The sequence below is a fragment of the Thalassophryne amazonica genome, chromosome 4 (genome assembly GCF_902500255.1).
Source record: "Thalassophryne amazonica chromosome 4, fThaAma1.1, whole genome shotgun sequence".
NCBI classification, from domain to species: Eukaryota; Metazoa; Chordata; class Actinopteri; order Batrachoidiformes; family Batrachoididae; genus Thalassophryne; species Thalassophryne amazonica.
The window spans coordinates 140,782,988-140,809,323 of NC_047106.1; the positions used below are offsets into that span (position 1 = coordinate 140,782,988).

General features: G+C 39.5%; 1 protein-coding gene across 1 annotated transcript in view; it reads right to left on the reverse strand.

Moving 5' to 3' along the window:
* Positions 1-5,376: 5,376 nt before the first annotated feature.
* fat3a (FAT atypical cadherin 3a) overlaps positions 5,377-26,336 on the reverse strand; it is a 451,004-nt gene continuing 430,044 nt past the window's right edge. The window contains exon 37 of the mRNA XM_034168868.1: positions 5,377-8,486. Within this exon, the coding sequence (XP_034024759.1) occupies positions 7,861-8,486 (626 nt within the window). The 3' untranslated portion in view covers positions 5,377-7,860. The remainder of the gene's footprint in view (positions 8,487-26,336) is intronic.

The following is a 26,336-nucleotide window of genomic DNA, read 5'->3' on the forward strand; positions in this document are numbered from 1 at the left end:
ATGAAACCGCCCACCCTGACTTCCTGAAAAGTTGAATACTTTTAGCAAAGAAAGAGAGGAAATTTTAATTTCTTTTTCTGTGTTATTAAACTTTACCAAAGATGAAATCTGTATTCCAATTTAATCTTTTATATGTTTCTTTCATGTGATGTTATGAGTCTTCTTTTTACATGTGGTATAACTCACAAACTCGTAGCTTAAAGCAGATAACCCGTAAGTTGGAGAGGAAATGGCGTCTCACTAACTTAGAAGATCTTCACTTAGCCTGGAAAAAGAGTCTGTTGCTCTATAAAAAAGCCCTCCGTAAAGCTAGGACATCTTTCTACTCATCACTAATTGAAGAAAATAAGAACAACCCCAGGTTTCTTTTCAGCACTGTAGCCAGGCTGACAAAGAGTCAGAGCTCTATTGAGCTGAGTATTCCATTAACTTTAACTAGTAATGACTTCATGACTTTCTTTGCTAACAAAATTTTAACTATTGGAGAAAAAATTACTCATAACCATCCCAAAGACATATCATTATCTTTGGCTGCTTTCAGTGATGCCGGTATTTGGTTAGACTCTTTCTCTCCGATTGTTCTGTCTGAGTTATTTTCATTAGTTACTTCATCCAAACCATCAACATGTTTATTAGACCCCATTCCTACCAGGCTGCTCAAGGAAGCCCTACCATTATTTAATGCTTCGATCTTAAATATGATCAATCTATCTTTGTTAGTTGGCTATGTACCAGAGGCTTTTAAGGTGGCAGTAATTAAACCATTACTTAAAAAGCCATCACTTGACCCAGCTATCTTAGCTAATTATAGGCCAATCTCCAACCTTCCTTTTCTCTCAAAAATTCTTGAAAGGGTAGTTGTAAAACAGCTAACTGATCATCTGCAGAGGAATGGTCTATTTGAAGAGTTTCAGTCAGGTTTTAGAATTCATCATAGTACAGAAACAGCATTAGTGAAGGTTACAAATGATCTTCTTATGGCCTCGGACAGTGGACTCATCTCTGTGCTTGTTCTGTTAGACCTCAGTGCTGCTTTTGATACTGTTGACCATAAAATTTTATTACAGAGATTAGAGCATGCCATAGGTATTAAAGGCACTGCGCTGCGGTGGTTTGAATCATATTTGTCTAATAGATTACAATTTGTTCATGTAAATGGGGAATCTTCTTCACAGACTAAAGTTAATTATGGAGTTCCACAAGGTTCTGTGCTAGGACCAATTTTATTCACTTTATACATGCTTCCCTTAGGCAGTATTATTAGACGGTATTGCTTAAATTTTCATTGTTACGCAGATGATACCCAGCTTTATCTATCCATGAAGCCAGAGGACACACACCAATTAGCTAAACTGCAGGATTGTCTTACAGACATAAAGACATGGATGACCTCTAATTTCCTGCTTTTAAACTCAGATAAAACTGAAGTTATTGTACTTGGCCCCACAAATCTTAGAAACATGGTGTCTAACCAGATCCTTACTCTGGATGGCATTACCCTGACCTCTAGTAATACTGTGAGAAATCTTGGAGTCATTTTTGATCAGGATATGTCATTCAATGGGCATATTAAACAAATATGTAGGACTGCTTTTTTGCATTTACGCAATATCTCTAAAATCAGAAAGGTCTTGTCTCAGAGTGATGCTGAAAAACTAATTCATGCATTTATTTCCTCTAGGCTGGACTATTGTAATTCATTATTATCAGGTTGTCCTAAAAGTTCCCTAAAAAGCCTTCAGTTAATTCAAAATGCTGCAGCTAGAGTACTGACGGGGACTAGAAGGAGAGAGCATATCTCACCCATATTGGCCTCTCTTCATTGGCTTCCTGTTAATTCTAGAATAGAATTTAAAATTCTTCTTCTTACTTATAAGGTTTTGAATAATCAGGTCCCATCTTATCTTAGGGACCTCGTAGTACCATATCACCCCAATAGAGCGCTTCGCTCTCAGACTGCAGGCTTACTTGTAGTTCCTAGGGTTTGTAAGAGTAGAATGGGAGGCAGAGCCTTCAGCTTTCAGGCTCCTCTCCTGTGGAACCAGCTCCCAATTCAGATCAGGGAGACAGACACCCTCTCTACTTTTAAGATTAGGCTTAAAACTTTCCTTTTTGCTCAAGCTTATAGTTAGGGCTGGATCAGGTGACCCTGAACCATCCCTTAGTTATGCTGCTATAGACTTAGACTGCTGGGGGGTTCCCATGATGCACTGTTTCTTTCTCTTTTTGCTCTGTATGCACCACTCTGCATTTAATCATTAGTGATCGATCTCTGCTCCCCTCCACAGCATGTCTTTTTCCTGGTTCTCTCCCTCAGCCCCAACCAGTCCCAGCAGAAGACTGCCCCTCCCTGAGCCTGGTTCTGCTGGAGGTTTCTTCCTGTTAAAAGGGAGTTTTTCCTTCCCACTGTAGCCAAGTGCTTGCTCACAGGGGGTCGTTTTGACCCTTGGGGTTTTACATAATTATTGTATGGCTTTTGCCTTACAATATAAAGTGCCTTGGGGCAACTGTTTGTTGTGATTTGGCGCTATATAAAAAAATTGATTGATTGATTGACTTTCAGTCAGCTTATAAGTTAGTCAAAGAAAAAAGTTGTCATATCATGACATTTAGTAGGGTTTTCAAAATAACTTTCTGGTTGAAGCAATCTGATGCCAAGTGGGAGGAGCTTATGACCATATGCGAAGCACAGTTTAAAAGAACCCTGAAACAAAGAACATTTCTCTTGAAGCTCTTTGTCTCTGTTCTTCCTTCTAACTTTCCTGGACCCTCCATCTTCTTAGTCTTTTTGTTCCGTAATTTTCTTTGATTCCTGCATTTTTCTGTTTAATGAACCAATTTCCAAATAACCTTTAAATTCATGAGCCAAGTAATCTAAACTTCGAACACAACTTCCTAGCTGAGGGTGAATTTGCAAGTCTCCAAATTCTTCCTTTCCCGCTCAATGCCAAATGGTTTTTTTTAACGCTAATTTTTCTCCTTGACTTTCTTTGCCAAGTCTTGAGCCTTCTTAAATTTTACAATGACTTTAAATTGATTTTCCACAGGTTTTGGAAGCTACCAGAGCATTTTTGACAGCAAACACCGATCATCTTTCTCCTAGATCATTAACTTCAGTGGAGCCACTGAACTTACATGTTCGGTCTCGCTGGGAAAACTAAGCAGATCCATACCTGTAGTCATCTGGGAGACCCAGTGGGTTACCTTGATGCAGGTCAATTAAAGGAAACCGAAAAAAGGCCGGCCAGGACCGGACATGACCAAACCTCTTCACGCCACCCGATCCAAAGGGCCAAGATAAGTGAACCTTCAAGTATTCTGATGACCTTTACTGTCAGTGATTTTTTTTAAAAATTTTTTTAATTTTCTTAATAATAATAACAACAACAACAATTTGTGAATCCAAAATTCACAGCTAAATTCCAACCGGGTCTATTCTTATTAATTTCTACATTTAGTGCCTTGTTCTTTAGTTTTTCTCTTGCTTTTCACATCTCATCAACATATCGTCTCAGTAATAAAACTATGAATCATTATCCATATTCTCAAAACCTGCCACTTGAAATTATGTAATAAATTTGTAAATATTATGCCAATTGCTGTCGTGTGTCCAGTTGAAGGCAAATGTTTATTCAGTCGTATTCAGAACTTATGACTTTTGGATCAAAGACTGATTAATATTGATCTTCTGGCATGTAGTGCCCCTTTTGAGGTATTTAACTCAATTTCAGATTTAATTAAATATTGATTTAATTTATATCCACTACATATAATATCGAGAAGTAAAATAAATCAAAATAAGGAGTGTCTGAGAATTCATTTCTAAATGAATGATTCAAAGGAAAAGTTACTTTTCGACACTTATTGATGAGGTGAAACCGAGCGTCCTGCTTGACGTCGGACTTTAAGTATTGTGGTGGTGGCCAAGTGGTTAATGCGCTTGGTTTCAGTTCAGAAGGTTCCGGGTTCAAATCCCACCCCTGCCACATTTCTCCATGTAATGTGGAGTTGCGTTAGGAAGGGCATCCGGCGTAAAACCTAGGCCAATTCAACATGCAGATCCACCTTGGATTTGCTGTGGCGACCCCGAGAGCAAAAACAAGGGAGCAGCCGAAGGGACTTACTGCAGGCAGTGAAGCTGTCTGTCCTTCTCCTATTAATGTGTGTGTGCTGGTCTGAGGATCATAGGTTAGTGTGTTCGTACTTGTAACATCAGTGTCTTTTAAGTGCTTGATTTCAGATGGATCCAGAATTTTCCAGATCTGTTTTGTATGTTTAAATCCAATGGGAACTGGCCCAATTTGGTGCTGAGTGCATCTGTGGCTGTTTTCCTTTGAACTTTGAAATGATTTCAGCAAAATTCTGCATGCAGAGTCTCTCCAGGACATTTGTCCCAGCAAGTGTAGTCGAGCGTACTGAGTGGATCTCAAACCTCACAGCCCTCAGAGACTTCGGGTAACAATGCTGACATTTTAATTGAACATCAGCCTCTCTCCTGATTGGACACAGTCATTCTTCAGATTCAGGTTCATTTATTTGGAACAGCCACAGCTGTATTGTATGAATGGCAGTGAAATGTTATTGAGGAAAAACAGTTACCAATACTGTGCTAAGAGAAGGAAGGAAGGAGGGAAGGAAGGAAGGGGGCATTTTTATTGTAATTGCACGTAGAACAAAATTTGTCTTCTGCATTTAATTATGCTAACTGCAGTTAGTTAGACACGTTCAGCCACTGAATGTGTCTATGCTATTCACGTAACAGCGCATTGTTAAGTTCTGTCATGTTGTGAATGAGGCGAATTGTCTCCACAATGGATGAATATGGGTGTGTGACCCATATTCATCCATCAGCTCCTGAACAATTCAGATCGCTCCAGTTTGCTCCACAGCAGAAGAACTTTGTGACTCCATGCTTCATTGGGCTCTGTGCCATGGAGTGGTGCAGAGGGGAGGAGGAGACAGAGAGAGCCAGATGTGTGGCTTCACGAGGCTCTCATCTCGCTCGTTTTCCCAAACATCAGGCGCAGCAGCAGGTGGAACACCTGCAGGAGCACGCTGAGGAGCATTGGAATGAAACTTTTAGCTGACTTGGCATCACTGTCCTTCTTCAGCATAGTGCAGCAATGAAACTGAATGCGGTGCAGCGGGGTTTAATTGTGCACGTCAGAGAAGAATGCTGTCACACTATTAAGGATCACTACATTAAACATTGAACATTAAACAAGGTGAGTTTCTTGTTACTGATGCTCTACGTACTTCACCCACCTGCTATAGTCGTCAGCACCTTCACGCACCTTTTTCCTAATTCAAGGACAAAACTGAATCTGAGCAAGAAACAGTGTCCAAACCGCTGGACTTTAACACAGACCACCACGGTGAGCAAGAACCTTTTTTATTTTCTTCACTGAATAAAAACAAAACGTAAAAAATAAACACTTGTTTTGTACAGATAGTTGCTGAAGATAGAAGACATTTTGGCAGCAGATGTCTCAGTTCCACACCCAAAGAAGAGAAACTTGTCCGAACATTCCACATGAGAGAAATGTTACAAAAAGACTCATCGTCATGAGCACAAAAGGACGTCTGCTCCAGATCGGTACTGTGCAAACTGAAGGTGAAACGTCATTCATGCAGGAGTAAAAAACGGTGACAAGTCTCAGCGGAATGATGTCAGTGGAACGTATTTCACACTCACTGTCCACATTCAGCCAACACAAAGATCAAAGGCTGTTCAGGATCAAAGTTCTGTATGTACAAAATGTGCATTTGAACAACTTACATCTGTACACTGTACAGGTCTGAGGGACCCGGACCAGGTCCTGCTTCAACATCATCCACAACTCTGGAATGCATCGAAACTCTCGGAGCGTCCAGCTGGCGCCGCTCTGTGGCGTGTAAACAGGCTCGGATCAAACCGGATCAGAGCTCAGCCTCCGAAGAGCAGTGGGATGTTCGCAACTTCATCAACACAAACAGTTCAAATTGTCTCCTGTTGTCACTACCTGCAGGGTGTTACTGGTTTGGCACAAAAAACTCTACTAACAGAATAGAACAGGAACTGAATTAACATCTGATGCGAAAAGTCTGGCTTCAGAATCCAGATTAAAGGGCCGTGTTGTGCTGAATCAGTTTTTGTTGGCCTTGTTCTGCTAAATATGGCTGAAGCTTCATTTTAAACATCCACAAAGTTTTATCTCCGGTGGGCGTGTCTCACTGAGCACTCACACAAACACGTAGCTTCCTAGAAACCTGAATTATTACAATTAGTATTTTACAGTGGCTCAGTGTTTGCTGAAGATTTGTGATGAGAAACTTCATTTTTAAACACCTGTTTTCTTCTAATATATGACGTCTAAATAGAGCCTCATGATTTGTCCCGTACGCTTCACTCTATGGAAGGCCGCCGCAGTGTTCGCAGGGACACCTTTAGCAGCTGTAGAAGAGGAAGAACTGGACAAGTTCAGATTGCGATTTTAGCTGGATTAAGGAAAGCAAACGTAGTTTCACACCACAGAGCTCCTCAGCGACAGACCTGTCTGTGCCCCGCTGCTCTCTGCTTCCTGTTCCGAGAAGAAACACCTGTCTAAAGTTCAGTAAAATTAGCACAATTACATAACATAACGTAATGCTAACGGCATGTCACACACCACGAATCTAGTGGGCTGATGTTAGGATGACCTGAGGGCGTCCAGTGTCCTGGAGAGTGTCTGAGTGCGTCCACGACAGGATGTGCTTAAAAAAACATTCTTAGAGTTACAATTTTGCTTAGAAAAACCTTACTGCACATCTCCAGGAAGTTTTTTTGTTTTGTTTTTGCAGGACAGATGAGCTCAGTAATTAACACAGACACAGATTCAAAATCTATTCAGGTGTCATAACAACCAAATAGTGAATGTTTTCCCTTCATGCAGTGAATAGAATATTTTCACTCTTTTAAAGATAACAATCCTTGTTGACCAGTTTTTGAAAATATTTGTACCATTGCACTCATAAACATTTATTATATGAGTGTATTGTTGATACTGTGTGTAATAAGGTGATTCTATGGTAACGGAATTACGACGACAGGAAAATCTGGCCATATTTTAGCTCCTCATTAAAAATGTGCTCCGATTGTAATCCCGTTACCATAGAATCGCCCAGTATTACCCCTTTAATGTCTTAGTGTTCACACAAACAAGAAATTTAACTTCCCAAAACATTTTCTTTTTAATAGGTACGTTTAGATTTTAGGTTGTAATATTCGTTTCACCGATGTGAAATCTTTGTGTCATTGATTGTTTTATCTGCAAAACATGATTTTCAGAAACACCTGAACATTTTGGCATAACGACATAATTAAAGTGTTGTTGACTGAATCAACTTAAAAGTCAGCACGTATTGTTTTTGTTTTATAGAGATGCAAAAACAAAAACAAAAAAATTGTGCAGCTTTGTCTCCTTTTCTGTACAAAACATCTAAAAGACGAAAAAACTGGAAGCTCATTTTTAGGTGAAACCTTCCACCATTTTCTTTTTGTTATTGTCACCACAGCACAAGGTTTTCAGAAATGTGGTCCGGCTTTGTGTTTTGTTTTTTTTTTGTTTTTTTTTTTACAAAGTATGTACAGGATCAGGGCAATAAAAAGTTTCCAAATATCAAAAGTTCTGTAAAAGAAAACCTTTGACTTTTGTGAAGGAGGCGGAGCCAAACAACTTTACAGGTGAGCGTGTGTCTCTCTCAGTCACATTCTCGATGCCGTCACGTGAAGGACACTTCTGTTGACACCGCGCCCATTGTCTGTGCACGTTTGACTAAAAAACACATCAGATCTGTGGCTGCGGTTTTGTCGTTCTAGTCCGCGCGGCGCCGCCTGCTCCGTTACACTTCGGTCTGCTGCTGGGAGTCTGTGATGATGGTCACTCCTCGGCGGAGCTCGTCCACGCTGCCAAAGTCGCTGGCATGTTCACACTCACACGGCGCCGACATGTCGGACGCTGACGACGCACCAACAGACAGCCGCATATTTAGCGATACGCTATCATCTGTGTCCCCGTTTCCTGGAGTAAGTCCGCCCACAGACGAGCTGTAATCCTCCCCAGGAAGCAACTCCCCCAGAGGCAGCTGGTGGGGAGGCAGATACTGGCTGGGATGGAAGTGTGGCCTGTTGTGCTGGCAGCCCGCGCTACCAGAGCTCAACGTGCTCTCCTTGGACACTGGCTGGTTGACAGGAAGTGGTGAGTAGGGCTCAGGATAGTCCTCATTGGTGGGCAGCAGAGGGGGGAGCTGGTCTTGGCTCAAGAACTCTTCTTCTTGGGGAGGTGGGTAGTCGCTGTCAATGTCGCAACCTCCCAGGTAGTAGTCTGACTCCAGCTCCCGAGTGCTCCCTGTGAGGTGAGGCACTGCGCCAGCTGTGCCGCTCCCTGGAGTCGCCTCGTAGCCCGGCGCCTCTTTGATGTCCGACAGCCTGGAGCTCGGCATCCAGTCAGACGTGTCCCAGTGATACGCTGGACAGCAGAGAGGAAGACGTTAGTAACTCCACACACACATCCTGTCCGCCCAGCCTGTGGGCGCCGTGGACCTGCACACTGCATCAAACCAGCAGAACCACAATGTGGCGCTGTGCAGCACACATGCCTGCACATGCAATACACACATTAAACACACAGGAGCATTAAGAATACACAGAGGTCAGGCACACAACAAGGCACAACCTGTGCAGGAGGCATGTTAGCATGAGCGTGTGGGCGTGCGCGCCATGCACAGGAGTCATGAAGGTCAAAGGTCTCGGCATGCAGAGCAGCACGCCGGTCAGGGCTCCAATAAATCATGTTAGAGGACATGTAAAGCTGGGGTGCATTCTTCTGTTGCTGGTCACGCCACCGCTGACTTCAGCACTAACACCGCTAACACTAGCATTAGCACAGATCATTCCGATGGCCGGCTGCTTTCACAGAAGGTGAGTGAAGATAACAAACTCAACAGCAAGATGTCCATGCATGAAAACACCGTGTCGGCATCACATGACTGCAGAGAAAAACACAATGTGGTGAGATGGACGAGGATGACGGTCTGCCGTGCCGCAGAGTCAGCACCACATGGCAAGTGTCACGCAAAGTCCAGCTGGGCAACAATTCGGCAGGAAGACATGATGGAGACAAAATCAAACCAAGAAATGACTCCTCTGTCAGCACGTACACGGTGGCTGATGATGTCATCACTGCGTGCAGTGTTTCTTTGAATTATTCAACATTAACTTCCTGTTTTAATCTGCCTCACAGCTGCTCATACACTGATATTTGTCACATTTTATCATGTAAAAAAGAATCATCGTTTTGCTGTATTTTTCTGAGTTCAGGCCTCCTGCCCATATCGCATTTTTATTTATTTATTTATTTGGGCAGAAAAGTGCTGATAGAACACCCAGAAAGGCTTCACACCAAACTGTAAAACAACAACAAAAAACTAAATTAATAAAAATAAAAATCTATTGTTTAAAAATCTGGCAGCTTTGGTTTCCAGAATGTCTGTATAAGTTAAAAATATGTAAATACATTTCCAGAACCTGTAAATTTTACAGTATAAAGCTGTTGTAATTTACAAAAACAAAAAACTTAACATTTTAAATCAATAAATATAAGTATAATTATAATTATTATTATTTTTATTTATTATATTTTGCTAAATAATTATCATTCTGTGTTAACTGTTTATTCAAAATATAAATGCACTTGTTCGTTATTGGACACAATGAATGTTGTTGTGCTGCTGGTTTTGTTCAGGGCCACCACAGGAGGTTTGGCACGGGATCAACATGCTGACCTGGTTATTCCAACACACCTCCAGCTGAAAAAGGTGAATGGGCCTCAGGCTGCCTTGAACCTGGTATATTTTGCTTTGGAGGCAACACGCTCACTATTTACACCACTGTGCTGTCACACAATAGGCACTACTCTGAAAATACAATGAATTTTTATCACATTGCCATATTAACATTTTTACTGTATTTGTCCAAAGTGTGTTCATATAAGGAGTTCTGGAAATAATCATGCCTGTTTAGAAATGAGTGGGCTAAATATTAAGAAGATAAAACAGATTCTTCAGGTTTTTTAGATTAATTCACACCATTTTTAAAGCAGCAGATAGTGTGCTTGTTTCAAAAACAATATCCCAGATTCAGTTCTACCTGTACCCCATTTTTCTTGTATTCTTCTTCTTCTTCTTCTTGCCATTATTATTATTATTTTAAATTACAATGGTTCAATACTGTAACATTTACAGGATTTTCTGGAAAGGTATTTATATATTTTTACTGGATTTTTTTGTTTGTTTTTTGCAATTTTTTCCCATAAAAATGGATTTTCATTTATTTAGGGTTCAGCATTTTCTGGGATGGGGGCCTGTGTGTGTGATCTGTTACTATGACAACAACAAAATGATAATTACTCACGTATAATGTACAGTGATACAAAGTACTCACCCTCAGCAAGAACCAAACATCTGTCCAATCCACAGATGAGGATTTTTTCTTTGCTGTGATTGATTTTGAGTAAAAAAATCAGGTAAAAATCAACCTCTCCTCACAGTTGCCTGAGGAGGTGTTACAGTGATATCACAGCAACGTTTGCAAATGTTCACAAATGTTCAACTTAAAAGCACTCAGAGCTGCTGTACAAAAAAACAAACAAACAAAAAAAACACTGGGTTTCTTTTGGAGATGGCTGCATGTGCCTGCATATGAGCCAACATCATTTAGACAGAGAAAAAAACACAACATGGACATGGGGCCTAAGGGTCATTTTGCGCAAAATCAGGAAATATTTTGAGGTTTCATGTTGTCATCTTCACTCTCACACTTTGAGGACAAATTTTCACTTAGAGGTCAAATGACAAAGTGGCCTTGTCATGCTTCCCTGTGATTCGTTCAGTTCTCAAAACTGACCACACAAGTCACATGACTGGCTGCAGTGACAATGATTGGTCCCCAATGGTGCCTATTTAAACCAGAACAAAAGGTGTGCCTGGAACCTCCCACGTGTATGCAATGTTCTGACCTACTTGCTCACATACCAAAGGTCATGACCTTTGTGCTTTCTGATAAACAAAGGCAGTAGTGACACTCAGAGTTCAGCCACCGCGTACAGCGCCAAAGCTCATCTAATCACATTAAAGATGACCACGTGCACAAACCGCAACCTCTGCACAGACATATCAAAGCAATTCAGCAATAAGTCAGGACCAGCTGTCCTTCGACAGGAACCAGTGTGTCTGCTCTCAACAGACAGACAGACAAGATAGATAGATAGATAGATAGATAGATAGATAGATAGATAGATAGATAGATAGATAGATAGATAGATAGAATTGGGAAGGTTGGGGTGGGGGAGGAGTGATATGGGGGGGGGGGGGGTAGTCACCTCTGTTGTAGGTCTGACCGTGGTCCATGACCGACACTGTCAGGTGGAAGAAAAGATTATCTTTTACAGGTAAACCTGAGCATGTTTGCTATTTTCAAAACACAACAGTTCAGGTGTTGTGAGAAACAAAGTGAGTTTGCTAATTATTGGCAAGTAAAAACCTATAATTTTTGGTGCACAGATGTAGTTCCTGTTGGGGTGCAAGTGTTCAGTACATGGCTGTATTTGTTTTCTTATCAGAGTTTGATTCTGGTAGATGTTTTTTCCTGTTGAAAGCGGAGCCCGACTAAAACGGATTTTTGGGACAGATACCCTTATTAGGAGGTAAAACAAATTATGCTAAAGATATATCTGTAAATATACATATAAACTGTAATACAGTGTGGCACCAGTCGGCATCACCGCGATTGGCTAAGGGAGAGCACGTGCACTGTGTTCTGCATGTCTGTTTGTAAGAATGTTCTCACCCAGAAGAAAAAAGAGCACCAACAACCACCCATAACTATGTTCTTCACTCAGAAAAAGACACCTGCACCGAGGCCTTCAGTGGAAAAAGATGCTACAGCGGAGCAGCACCAGGACGAAGAGGCGCGATCAGAGGAACTGTGAAATACTGGTGAGTCACTATTAATAATTTATGTGTCCAACCTCGTAGGTTCATCGTTAAAATTAACTTTGTTTGTTCTAAAAGCCATCATAATTATTTATAGGAAAACGTTCTATTTTTATTTCTCAAACAAATGTTTGGGCCTGAAAACAGGTTTTGATCTTTGGTTTCATTCTATAATACTGGACTTATTTTTCTACTAAGGTTTGAACTTTGTTTACACAGGAGAGAAAAGTGAGAAAATGTTAATGTCTGTTTGAGAAAAGTGTATAAAGAGTGTAGTGAGGGGTTTTACGGCCTTAAAACATATATAAGAACTGTAAAAAATGACGCTGACTACTTTGCGGATATCGCCTATTGCAGGTTTTTTTAAAACATGACTCCCGCGATAAACAAGGAACCACTGTACATAAAAATGGCTTAGGTTTCGTTCTCAATAAATGTAATTTAGGATTAATGTTGAACACACGTCATGCTGCCTTCAATCTGATTGGCAGCTGCTGTGTTACATTGTCAGTATTTGCATAAAATATACTTCTCATTTATTTGGTACCGCCCACTTGGTGGCATAATGACCATGTTTCTTGTTGTATAACGCCTACTCTGTCTCTTGTAGGTAATATGACCAATTGGTGATGGGGGTCCCAGCCATACTTTACAGTACTGTAATGCTGTTGGAATGCCCTCTGCTGGACAAACTATACAATGACACGATTTCCAGTGTTCCTGCATTGTTTTTCTGCACTAATTGGTTAAACTACAAAAAAATTCATGTTGGCAAATAATTACGCACAGATGAGGGGAAAAATAGTCAGTCTTCACTATTCTTATACTATAACTAGTTAATACTATTTAATATAAAATAAAAATCAGCCCATATTGATTTAACTGCATAGCAAAGCCTTTTAAAGAATTATGATGATGATAACAGTCCCCCCCCCCCCCCCCCCCCCCCAAAGTGTCTGATGAGCTGAGCCCTTCTTTAAAAAAAAACAAAAACAAAAAAAAAGTGAGCCAAACCTGGTGTCGGGACTTGTGAATAATAAGTCAACAATATCAAAACAGACCAAACTGCCTGGTGCCCAGTGGAGGAAAAAAGAAAATTCAAGGAGTACAAACAGGACAAATTGAGGTACAGAAAAAATAATATGTGTCACTAATTATTTTGTTTTCCGCTGCATTGCATCAGTGTTAATGTAGCTTCACTAATTCCTAACTCCTAAAGCATTTTGGGGTGAAGTTTGCCTAAACTGACCTAACCCAAATACTGTTTCGTTGGGGTGGAATAGTTGGTTATAGAGGCTTTGAGCAGAGTTTCTCCCCGTCATTTTGACAACGTATCGATCGTCAGCGTCAGCAGCTGGCTGTTACATTCAAGCCAACCTCACGGAGTGTCTGGGGGAGTCATGCTTAGGGTTTGGGGAAGGGACACACTTACGTTCTGGTTATGTTTAGTGTTGGGAGAAGTGGTAGAGTTAGAAATAATAAAATAAAATTTTAAAAAAGCATCACAAAAATGTCACTCATTTTGTGATGGAGACATGAAAAAAGTGTGAGACTGGGCTGGAAATGTCGCGTGGTCAAATAAAGCTAAAGTTTCCCTGCGTGCAAAGCTAGGTGTAAGCTTATTGGTTTATTTGTGTTTATTTCAGCTTTCATATGTTTGATTTTTTTTTTTTTTCAAAAAACAAATCTAAAATTCAGGCTTTTTATATTAAGATTTCTAAAAGTCACAGTGAATCATGATTTAAAAGAAATAAAAACCTAAAAGCCAAAATTATGGTGTGAACAAGGAAGTGCCCCCTTTAGTAGAACACATACAAACTATCACTTTTGCATCCAGTTTTCTTCAGACAAGTCAGGGGATGGATACATGAACATTCCTAAGACACTGCATATTTCTTGGACAGTGGTGGGCATAGTTCCGCTAATCTGCTAACCACTAATTAGCGAAGTTAACTTGTTTGTTAGCAGATTAGCTTTTCAGCTAACTTCAAAAACCATCAGCAAAGCAATTACCTTCCAATAAATTTGGTTCTGATGACTTTTAGACCACTACATACATAGTACCACTACATAGTACATAGTACCATAACAGGATAACATTACATAGACCACTTACATAGTAATGGTGAAAAACATCCATAAACACCATTGGCTCCTGTCTGCTATGTATTTTGTAGCAGTGAGGCAGCTGAAAGGAGCTGAGCTCAATCTACCCCAGCAGAAGGGCCCTGGCCACCAAGCTGCCACAAAAAAAGAAGTCATTACTCTTGACAGCATACAGCGGTCCAGCCTTGAGGCAGACATCTTGAAAAGGAAAACAGGTTTGACTTATGGTTTTGATTTACAAATCAAATTAATCCGATAAAATAACTACATTAATGTAAACTCTTACAATGTAAAAGTGAAAATATAACACATATTGGTTAATTTTAAAATAATGCACTAATTCTGAAGCTTTGACCATTAACGCACAGATGCCCAAAGGGATTATGGATAAACTTAACCTCCACTCATACTGATTGGTTGACTAATTCATTCTATGTAAAAACCAACACAAGTGAATCAATGTAACGTGTGTTGGTGTTTACAAATAAATGTGCTTTTTTGTAATTTTTTTCATTTGTAAAAAAAAAGGCATTTGTAAAGCCAAAAAGTCTGTTAAATTGTGATTCAGGCCGTGTGATATAACTGGCATCAAAATGCATAGAACACTGCCATCTACTGGCGAGCCGTTATATCACAGTGTTGTCGACTGCAGGATTTTAAAATACCCAGCGCTTTTTTTTACACATATTTTTACACATATTTTGACTATTACATATTTTACAAAAGCACATTTGTTTCTAAACACAAACACACACGTTACATTGATTCACTTATGTTGGTTTTTACACAGAATGAATAGGACCACTACATGGTAAAGTAAGTCCCTTCAGCTGCTCCCTTGTTTGCAATCGGGGTCGCCACAGCAAATCCAAGGTGGATCTTGGAATTGGCATGTTGAATTGGCACAGGTTTTACGCCAGATGCCCTTCCTGACGCAACTCCGCATTACATGGAGAAATGTGGCAGGGGTGGGATTTGAACCTGGAACCTTCTGCACTGAAACCAAGCGAATTAACCACTTGGCCACCACAGGAATAATGACTTTTTGCCTGGCAGCCAGGCCCCTTCTGCTGGGGTCAGAGTTGAGCTCAGCTACCGCACTGCTGCAAAGTACATTCGCCCTATTGAAGTTTCAAATCCCGCAAAACTTCAAAGAGGTCGCCGCGCTGCGAGATCTCAGTAACACTGAGAACTGCATTGAGACACTCTGATCATGCTGCACTTTAACCGCTGCACACGGACAACAGCATTAACATCGCAACATAAAACTATTTTTATATTGTGCCTAAAACTCTCATGAATATATTCTCTGGGTTTATAGATGTTGTTATGGCGTTTATTTTATGTAAACGTGAGAATCACAGTCTGTCTCTCCGTTATTTTCAATGGGAGCTGCTGTGAGCTACGCTCGCTTCCTGATCATGTCGTTCTGGGGGAAAGTGAAGTTTGCTCTTTAACGTCTTGATTATTGTTCTTTACAACACTGTTTGTCCTCTTTGTTCCAGACTAATATATATAAGATGTCTGAAATTCGGTTTGCGTTTATTAAATTCCACACAGATTAAACATAGCAGACACAGATTTTTTTGTTATAATTGTTTTAGCAAGTTTTCAGGGTATCATGCATGTAGTCTCTTATTAACGTGATGAAAAGCATAAAAATACATTTTTGTAGTATAATATTCATTTACAATTGTCATCATGTGGATTCTTTATGTTGTTTTGACTGCAGCGAATCTCTGGCGCACAAGGGATTATGGGATACGTCAATAGGGTGAATAGCAGACAGGAGCAAAAGGGATTATCAATGTTACTAGCTAAAAAAAATGTTAACGCTCTAAAAGTTATCAGAACTAAATTTATCAGAAAATAGTTGGTCCGCTGATGGTTTTAAAACTCATCTGAAAAGCTAATCCGCTAACAAAACATTACCTTTGATAATTATCGGTTGTCGGATTAGCTGAACAGTGCCCACCAGTGGGCAGAGCGCACAAACACAGAAGCGCTGACTCACTGTCTGTATTTGGGTTTGTGATCTCCTTTGATTTTATCAGAAGCGTTGGCAGTGTTTAAACACAAAATTGGCTTGTTAGTAGCTGAAAGTTATGGGTTAGCTGTTTTGGTTGTTTATCAGTTTAGCGTTATAAAAGAAAACTTTTTAAGGAGGTTGGATGGGTATGTGTTTGCCCAAATTATGTTACCGTAAATCAAATATGGATAAATTAAAAAATAATATAGGGTCAACAGACAAGCCTTATCTACAAAATATCTGAGTTTGTTGATGAATCCAAATGATCTTACTGTTTTTTTTTTGTGGATAAAACTAATGTGTTGTTTCTGGTTCAAATTCTCATCCACTACAATGCCTAAAAATTTGACACGGGATAAATTTAATTTCCTTCAATTGAAACTCTAGTATAGAGTTTGAGCAGCACAAGCTGACATGGGTTTATCTTCATCTACCCATCTGTAAAAGCTGTGTTTAAAGCACTTTGGTATTTCTGTCCTTCTCCCTAATCAACAGAAGCTTCTGCACCACTTTTTAAAAAGCTGAACATTCTCACAGTATACAATATAAATATTCATCACGTGTGTGTTTATTTACAAAAACATGTTCTCACCTTTATGTTTACCATCAGCATTTAGAAATTTGGTCATATTAAATTCACAGATTCATTCATATAACACCAAACACAATAGTCATCTTCACCTTCCTTTCTATAAAACTAAACAGTCTGTTTTCCATCAGATATTGTGTCGCACAAATGTGGAATGATAAAAGAAATGTAACAGAGAGCTCATCATCACTACAAACTTTTAAAAGAAAACTGCCTTTACATTAATTCATGAAGCTTAGTTCTGTTTTTGAAGTCTTAAATTTGTTAAATTTTTTGGTCATTTTTTTATTTGTATGCATGCATAAAAGGGACTTTTCTGACTTGTTCCTCTGTTGGCTCTGAGGTCCATGGGTGATTCACCCATTTAACTTTGAGGGAGGTGTTTGGTACCAGCTTGGTCATACTTGCTTCCACATGGACTGAAGTGGCTTTTTATTGGCTCTCAGTATCTGTCGGTGTCGCAGACCTAATGTTGCCCCTTAAAAATCGGCCCACCCTGCCTCCACTGCGCATGTATCATTTCGGACCACAACAGCTCGTCTGAGATGGAGTCTCTTAAAAACCTCTTAAATCACTCTAAAGCTTTGAAATGACCGACATGCAGTGAACGCATCAGCTAGCAGCTCGTTTAAGCTGTGACGGTCCGATTGCTTCCTCCATCTTTTATGATAAAATAATGCTGAATTTATGTTGAAATGATTGTTGTACAAAGGCTTCAGATATCTGTCATTGAGACAGATGATGACTGGAGGCAGCCTGAAGCAGAAACGAGGTGATCATCAGTGAACCGCGGCTAATGACACATGCGCAGTGAAGGCAGGCCGGACCGATTTTTAGGAGGGACGGTTGAGTCGGCAACACCAGGTTCTCAGGTACTGTGAGTTTCTGGGGTTTTCTTAATGTTCTTTTCCTTTCTGACGCTTCGGACATGTTGTCTGTGTGTGGACGACATTGTGCGACCGTCTCTCCTACTATGACACCAACACGTCGGTCTTTCAGAGCGATCTGTTTGGCTTGTCAGAGATCTTATTGAGGTGTTTGGCACCGATGTTCAGTGAATCGTAGCTTCTCTGGAGGCATTGCAGCGTAACTGAGACTTGGCCTTTATAGCAGATATTTCTGCAATTGCAAAACGTCAGCAGCGCTGAAAAAATGTTCCTTTAAATGCCAAAACAAAGAAAGAAAAATGCCTTTAGTTTGATTGCAAACCACAAACGGTGTTATGCCTCAGAGGTGTTGAAATGTTAAAGTGCAGAGGAAGAAAACCTGATTTATGCCAGTGTGTGTTGGGCTGAGGAGACTCAACAAACTCAGGTCTGGAATCAAACCCGCAGCCTTTGGGGCTCAGCTAGTGCTGTCTGTGGCTTTCATAGTTACAGACAGCTAAAGAATATGTCCACTGACAGGCAGCGTCACAACTTTTAACCATGAAAACATGTACAGAAATGAACACATAAACGCGTGTGACGCTGCATTTTCCCGTTTGGCGCTGGGCTCGCCTGCTAGTCCACATGTCCTGGAAGAGATGTCGGATGTCGTGTTTCTGCAATGTTTTTAATTCAGGCGAACGTGTCAGAGAGCGTGCAGTGTCCTGCACAGATGGCACATCATCTGTAAGCAAATGTGACGGAATAAGGGGGAGAACAGGTTATACACCCAGGTCCAAAAGTATTTGGACACATGCACAACTTTTGACATTTTGCCACCACAATGGAGTTGAAATGAAAGAATCAAGATGTTTTTATAGTGATGACTTTCAGCACTCATTTGGGGTTTAACTAAAACATCCCACTAACAATTTAGGAAGTACATAGTAACTTGACAAACTAAATATAAAGATTACAGCCAGTCAGAGGATGGATACATAAACATTTCCAAGTCACTGAATATGTGTTAGACTTCATTTACATCAGTTATGAAAAGCATTTTTTGTCACTAGAAAGTCTAGGCTCAGGTCTCCCATGTTCCTTCTGGAAAAGTGTTGCTGAAGTTTCACCTTTTTAAGCAAATTATTCTCTGTTCTACAATGTAGCTGTTGAACTGATGATGCAACAGAAATAAACTGCACGATTCACAGTTTCTCCAATCTCAGCCACAGACACCTACAGTATATCTCCTTCAGCATTGTTTGGTTGTCTTCACTGAAAAAAATAACTTGCTCAGTGAACATAAAAAAAAAAGAATTAGCGAAAGTATTTCCACCCTAGTAAAATGCATTAACATAGCCAGAAACAATTTTGCTGAGTGACCCAAGTGTAACTTTGTAGGGTCAACATGATGAATTTACATTGCTGTTACCTAATAGCCATGGTTCAGGCCAGCTACATTTGAAAAGGTAAATGTAGACCTAAATGTAACTTTGTAGGGTCAACATGATGAATTTGCATTGCTGTTACCTAATAGCCATGGTTCAGGCCAGCTACATTTGAAAAGGTAAATGTAGACCTAAATGTAACTTTGTAGGGTCAACATGATGAATTTACATTGCTGTTACCTAATAGCCATGGTTCAGGCCAGCTACATTTGAAAAGGTAAATGTAGACCTAAATGTAACTTTGTAGGGTCAACATGATGAATTTACATTGCTGTTACCTAATAGCCATGGTTCAGGCCAGCTACATTTGAAAAGGTAAATGTAGACCTAAATGTAATTTTGTTGGGTCAACATGATGAATTTACATTGCTGTTACCTAATAGCCATGGTTCAGGCCAGCTACATTTGAAAAGGTAAATGTAGACCTAAATGTAACTTTGTAGGGTCAACATGATGAATTTGCATTGCTGTTACCTAATAGCCATGGTTCAGGCCAGCTACATTTGAAAAGGTAAATGTAGACCTAAATGTAACTTTGTAGGGTCAACATGATGAATTTACATTGCTGTTACCTAATAGCCATGGTTCAGGCCAGCTACATTTGAAAAGGTAAATGTAGACCTAAATGTAATTTTGTTGGGTCAACATGATGAATTTACATTGCTGTTACCTAATAGCCATGGTTCAGGCCAGCTACATTTGAAAAGGTAAATGTAGACCTAAATGTAACTTTGTAGGGTCAACATGATGAATTTGCATTGCTGTTACCTAATAGCCATGGTTCAGGCCAGCTACATTTGAAAAGGTAAATGTAGACCTAAATGTAACTTTGTAGGGTCAACATGATGAATTTGCATTGCTGTTAGCTAATTCCCATGGTTCAGGCCAACTACATTTGAAAAGGTAAATGTAGACCTAAATGTAACTTTGTAGGGTCAACATGATGAATTTACATTGCTGTTACCTAATAGCCATGGTTCAGGCCAGCTACATTTGAAAAGGTAAATGTAGACCTAAATGTAATTTTGTTGGGTCAACATGATGAATTTGCATTGCTGTTACCTAATAGCCATGGTTCAGGCCAGCTACATTTGAAAAGGTAAATGTAGACCTAAATGTAACTTTGTTGGGTCAACATGATGAATTTACATTGCTGTTACCTAATAGCTATGGTTCAGGCCAGCTACATTTGAAAAGGTAAATGTAGACCTAAATGTAACTTTGTAGGGTCAACATGATGAATTTGCATTGCTGTTACCTAATAGCTATGGTTCAGGCCAGCTACATTTGAAAAGGTAAATGTAGACCTAAATGTAACTTTGTTGGGTCAACATGATGAATTTGCATTACTGTTACCTAATAGCTATGGTTCAGGCCAGCTACATTTGAAAAGGTAAATGTAGACCTAAATGTAACTTTGTAGGGTCAACATGATGAATTTGCATTGCTGTTACCTAATAGCCATGGTTCAGGCCAGCTACATTTGAAAAGGTAAATGTAGACCTAAATGTAACTTTGTAGGGTCAACATGATGAATTTGCATTGCTGTTACCTAATAGCCATGGTTCAGGCCAGCTACATTTGAAAAGGTAAATGTAGACCTAAATGTAACTTTGTAGGGTCAACATGATGAATTTGCATTGCTGTTACCTAATAGCTATGGTTCAGGCCAGCTACATTTGAAAAGGTAAATGTAGACCTAAATGTAACTTTGTAGGGTCAACATGATGAATTTGCATTGCTGTTACCTAATAGCTATGGTTCAGGCCAGCTACATTTGAAAAGGTAAATGTAGACCTAAATGTAACTTTGTAGGGTCAACATGATGAATTTGCATTGCTGTTACCTAATAGCTATGGTTCAGGCCAGCTACATTTGAAAAGGTAAATGTAGACCTAAATGTAACTTTGTAGGGTCAACATGATGAATTTGCATTGCTGTTACCTAATAGCCATGGTTCAGGCCAGCTACATTTGAAAAGGTAAATGTAGACCTAAATGTAACTTTGTTGGGTCAACATGATGAATTTACATTGCTGTTACCTAATAGCTATGGTTCAGGCCAGCTACATTTGAAAAGGTAAATGTAGACCTAAATGTAACTTTGTAGGGTCAACATGATGAATTTGCATTGCTGTTACCTAATAGCTATGGTTCAGGCCAGCTACATTTGAAAAGGTAAATGTAGACCTAAATGTAACTTTGTTGGGTCAACATGATGAATTTGCATTGCTGTTACCTAATAGCCATAGTTCAGGCCAGCTACATTTGAAAAGGTAAATGTAGACCTAAATGTAACTTTGTAGGGTCAACATGATGAATTTGCATTGCTGTTACCTAATAGCCATGATTCAGGCCAGCTACATTTGAAAAGGTAAATGTAGACCTAAATGTAACTTTGTTGGGTCAACATGATGAATTTACATTGCTGTTACCTAATAGCCATGGTTCAGGCCAGCTACATTTGAAAAGGTAAATGTAGACCTAAATGTAACTTTGTAGGGTCAACATGATGAATTTGCATTGCTGTTACCTAATAGCTATGGTTCAGGCCAGCTACATTTGAAAAGGTAAATGTAGACCTAAATGTAACTTTGTAGGGTCAACATGATGAATTTGCATTGCTGTTACCTAATAGCTATGGTTCAGGCCAGCTACATTTGAAAAGGTAAATGTAGACCTAAATGTAACTTTGTAGGGTCAACATGATGAATTTGCATTGCTGTTACCTAATAGCCATAGTTCAGGCCAGCTACATTTGAAAAGGTAAATGTAGACCTAAATGTAACTTTGTAGGGTCAACATGATGAATTTGCATTGCTGTTACCTAATAGCCATGATTCAGGCCAGCTACATTTGAAAAGGTAAATGTAGACCTAAATGTAACTTTGTTGGGTCAACATGATGAATTTACATTGCTGTTACCTAATAGCTATGGTTCAGGCCAACTACATTTGAAAAGGTAAATGTAGACCTAAATGTAACTTTGTTGGGTCAACATGATGAATTTGCATTGCTGTTACCTAATAGCCATAGTTCAGGCCAGCTACATTTGAAAAGGTAAATGTAGACCTAAATGTAACTTTGTAGGGTCAACATGATGAATTTGCATTGCTGTTACCTAATAGCCATGGTTCAGGCCAGCTACATTTGAAAAGGTAAATGTAGACCTAAATGTAACTTTGTAGGGTCAACATGATGAATTTGCATTGCTGTTACCTAATAGCCATGGTTCAGGCCAGCTACATTTGAAAAGGTAAATGTAGACCTAAATGTACTTTGTAGGGTCAACATGATGAATTTGCATTGCTGTTACCTAATAACTATGGTTCAGGCCAGCTACATTTGAAAAGGTAAATGTAGACCTAAATGTAACTTTGTAGGGTCAACATGATGAATTTGCATTGCTGTTACCTAATAGCTATGGTTCAGGCCAGCTACATTTGAAAAGGTAAATGTAGACCTAAATGTAACTTTGTAGGGTCAACATGATGAATTTGCATTGCTGTTACCTAATAGCTATGGTTCAGGCCAGCTACATTTGAAAAGGTAAATGTAGACCTAAATGTAACTTTGTTGGGTCAACATGATGAATTTGCATTGCTGTTACCTAATAGCCATGGTTCAGGCCAGCTACATTTGAAAAGGTAAATGTAGACCTAAATGTAACTTTGTTGGGTCAACATGATGAATTTACATTGCTGTTACCTAATAGCTATGGTTCAGGCCAACTACATTTGAAAAGGTAAATGTAGACCTAAATGTAACTTTGTAGGGTCAACATGATGAATTTGCATTGCTGTTACCTAATTCCCATGGTTCAGGCCAACTACATTTGAAAAGGTAAATGTAGACCTAAATGTAACCTTGTAGGGTCAACATGATGAATTTACATTGCTGTTACCTAATTCCCATGGTTCAGGCCAACTACATTTGAAAAGGTAAATGTAGACCTAAATGTAACTTTGTAGGGTCAACATGATGAATTTGCATTGCTGTTACCTAATAGCCATGGTTCAGGCCAACTACATTTGAAAAGGTAAATGTAGACCTAAATGTAACTTTGTTGGGTCAACATGATGAATTTACATTGCTGTTACCTAATTCCCATGGTTCAGGCCAACTACATTTGAAAAGGTAAATGTAGACCTAAATGTAACTTTGTTGGGTCAACATGATGAATTTGCATTGCTGTTACCTAATAGCCATGGTTCAGGCCAACTACATTTGAAAAGGTAAATGTAGACCTAAATGTAACTTTGTAGGGTCAACATGATGAATTTGCATTGCTGTTACCTAATTCCCATGGTTCAGGCCAACTAGAGTTGAAAAGGTAAATGTAGACCTAAATGTAACTTTGTTGGGTCAACATGATGAATTTGCATTACTGTTACTCAATTACCATGAATTAGGCCAACTAGACTTTTAAGGGTAAATGTAAGAAAAATATAAAGTAAGTCCCTTCAGCTGCTCCCTTGTTTGCACCCGTGGTCGCCACAGCAAATCTGAGGTGGATCTGCATGTTGAATTGGCACAGGTTTTACACCAGATGTCCTTCCTGACGCAACTCCACATTACATGGAGAAATGTGGCAGGGGTGGGGTTTGAACCGGGAACCTTTCCTATTGAAACCAAGTGCACTAACCACTTGGCCACCATCCCTGTCCTGTATGTAATTACAATTACTTTTAAAATAGTACAGTTACATGTCAACTTAACTTTGCTGTGTTGCATCAGCACAAATTTATGCAGATCCACCTTGGATTTTCTGTGGCGACCCCGAGCACAAACAAGCGAGCAGCCAAAGGGACTTACTGTTATTGTTGTTATATTTAGCCTTACAAATCTAGTTGGCCTGACTCATGGTAATAAAGTAACAGCAATCCAAATTCATCATGTTGTACCCAACAAATTTACATTTTAGGTCACTCAGCAACATGGTTTCTGGCTACATTAACACATTTTACTTGGATGGAAATACTTTCCATAATTTTATTATGTTCACTGAGCAAGTTAGATTTTAAGTTGTTGTATGTTATGTTAAAACTACATGATTTGAATGTGTTCACCCATAAAACTTGATTCTGTATCATAGAAGCTACATGTTAGACTTATGTTCATGTAACATAAAAACCATCAACACCCATGTTGATTTTTTGAGTGTTGGTGGCTTCCCTCACTCATCTCCTTCTTGCTCAGTCACTCAGCTTTTGAAAACTGCCTTGTCCAGTCAGATTTCCCATATAGTATTTTACTGACTGATGGAACAGTGACGCAGACAACTGAAAAATTGTGCATTTAGTGATACAAGCACCAAATTTGGTGGTGGTGATTCTCACGATATTACTAAGCATATCTGGTTGACCGGCCACTTGAAAATTCAAGATGACCAAAATATCCTACTGAAAATCACTCTTTGCATAGAAATACTCTTATTTGATCAATTAAAATGAAATTGATGGCAAATCCCATTTTATTAGATTTTATTTGGTATTTATTGTGTTTTATGTTGCTTATGTGTCAAATTAGGGTGAGGTTTATTACATTTAGTCTTAATGGTTTCCACCCAGCACATGTTTTGAAAGTGTTCACCTCTAGAAAGTACACGTTGCCCTTTTAAAAGGTGGTTAGTGTTGAATATATTGTGTTCAATGTGTCACCGTGGTCAAATGCCAGTTTATATTGCTAAGCGTGCCATATTGTTGTTGGAACATGAAAAATGTAACGCGGCTTGCCTGAAAACCTACAAGGTGATACCAAGTTCAAAATCAACTAAGTACCACATTTTTGTGCAAAAATATTTTTTGGGTGTCTGTTTGGCAGCCATCTTGGATGTCACTGATGCTGCAAAACAGATCCATCGTGATGAAAATGAAACACTTCACCATGACACAAATCAATCAAGTGCAAAAAGTATCACTCACTCACTCATCTTCAACTGCTTACCCCAATTAAGGGTCATGCAAAAAGTAAGCAAAAAGCAATTTTTGGTAGGCCATTTTGAGGCCATTTCTTAAATACTACTTTGAGAACTATTTTGCCAAATTTGTGTGATGTTGCTGGAAAATTGATGTTACCTGCTCCACTAGAAATGAAGCCCAAGAAAATGTTCATGTATCCGTTCCCGACTCATCTTAAGAAAATTGGCTGTAAAATGTTTTGTATGCATTTTTTTATTTCACTGTACGAAAGGATTTAGTTGCTTCTGTTGAGTAACTTTATGTTTTGTTAATTTGTGTAGTTTGCCTTTATTTCTAAGCATCTTCCAATAACTTGTAACTATTTTTTATGTTCCAAATTCAACAAATTCTCAATGCTTGCTTCAGAACCAGCTGTGACGTGTGCGTGTTTGGTCGGATGACTGTAAATGTTGAGGTTAGAGGAGAGGAGAGGGGTGGAGGAGACGTGGTACCTTCACTTTCGATTGTGTCGACTGCATCATTGACCAGTCGGATAACGGTCACTATGGAGGCTTGAGGAAAAAAGGAGATAAAGTGACAATAGGTGAAGATATCATCGTGGTGTTGGCGACCCAGCGAGCTGGACCTTGTGCTCAGTTCGCTCAGGTCTCAGTACTCGATGTCTAATTCACCATCTGGGAGTAGTGTAGGCTACAAATTCAAACATCAAACACTGCCAGATTTTTAAAAAATCAGTTCACAAGTAATTACAGAGAAGGTTACATCAAAGAAAAAAGTGTGGACACAAACAGGAAGAGGTTTGGACACAACAGCGTCTGAGCTGCTGACACCACATGAAGCACAGCGAGGACGTGACTGAGACGTGGACATCAGCGTTCTGAGCAACAAACACACAGTCAGGCGGTCAAACTGTGGTCCATGTGGAAAGGATGTGGAAACGTAAAACTAGACATGAAAAAAACAGCTCAGCATCTTCAGCCACACAGATGGGAAACATGCGCCAAAAAATACTCCCAAAAACACAGTACTGTCATCCTAAACACACACAGTCAGGTCCAAACGTATTCACTCAGTCAGCAAACTGACTGTTTCTGCTGGTGAGCACAGCACTCGAGAGTTAAAAGTAAATAAAGAACATGAGCTCATGCCGCTGACTGCTATTTCAGGCTACTGAACAATATAAGTGTCACTGGAGTTGCACATATATATATATATATATATATATATATATATATATATATATATATATATATATAAAATAAATATAAATATATGTAGAACTCACATTTTAACATAGCATTTGCCCAGAGGTGAGCTTAATTAACAACATGCAGGATCCCAGTCTAGCACATGTGCACACCGCAGTGTG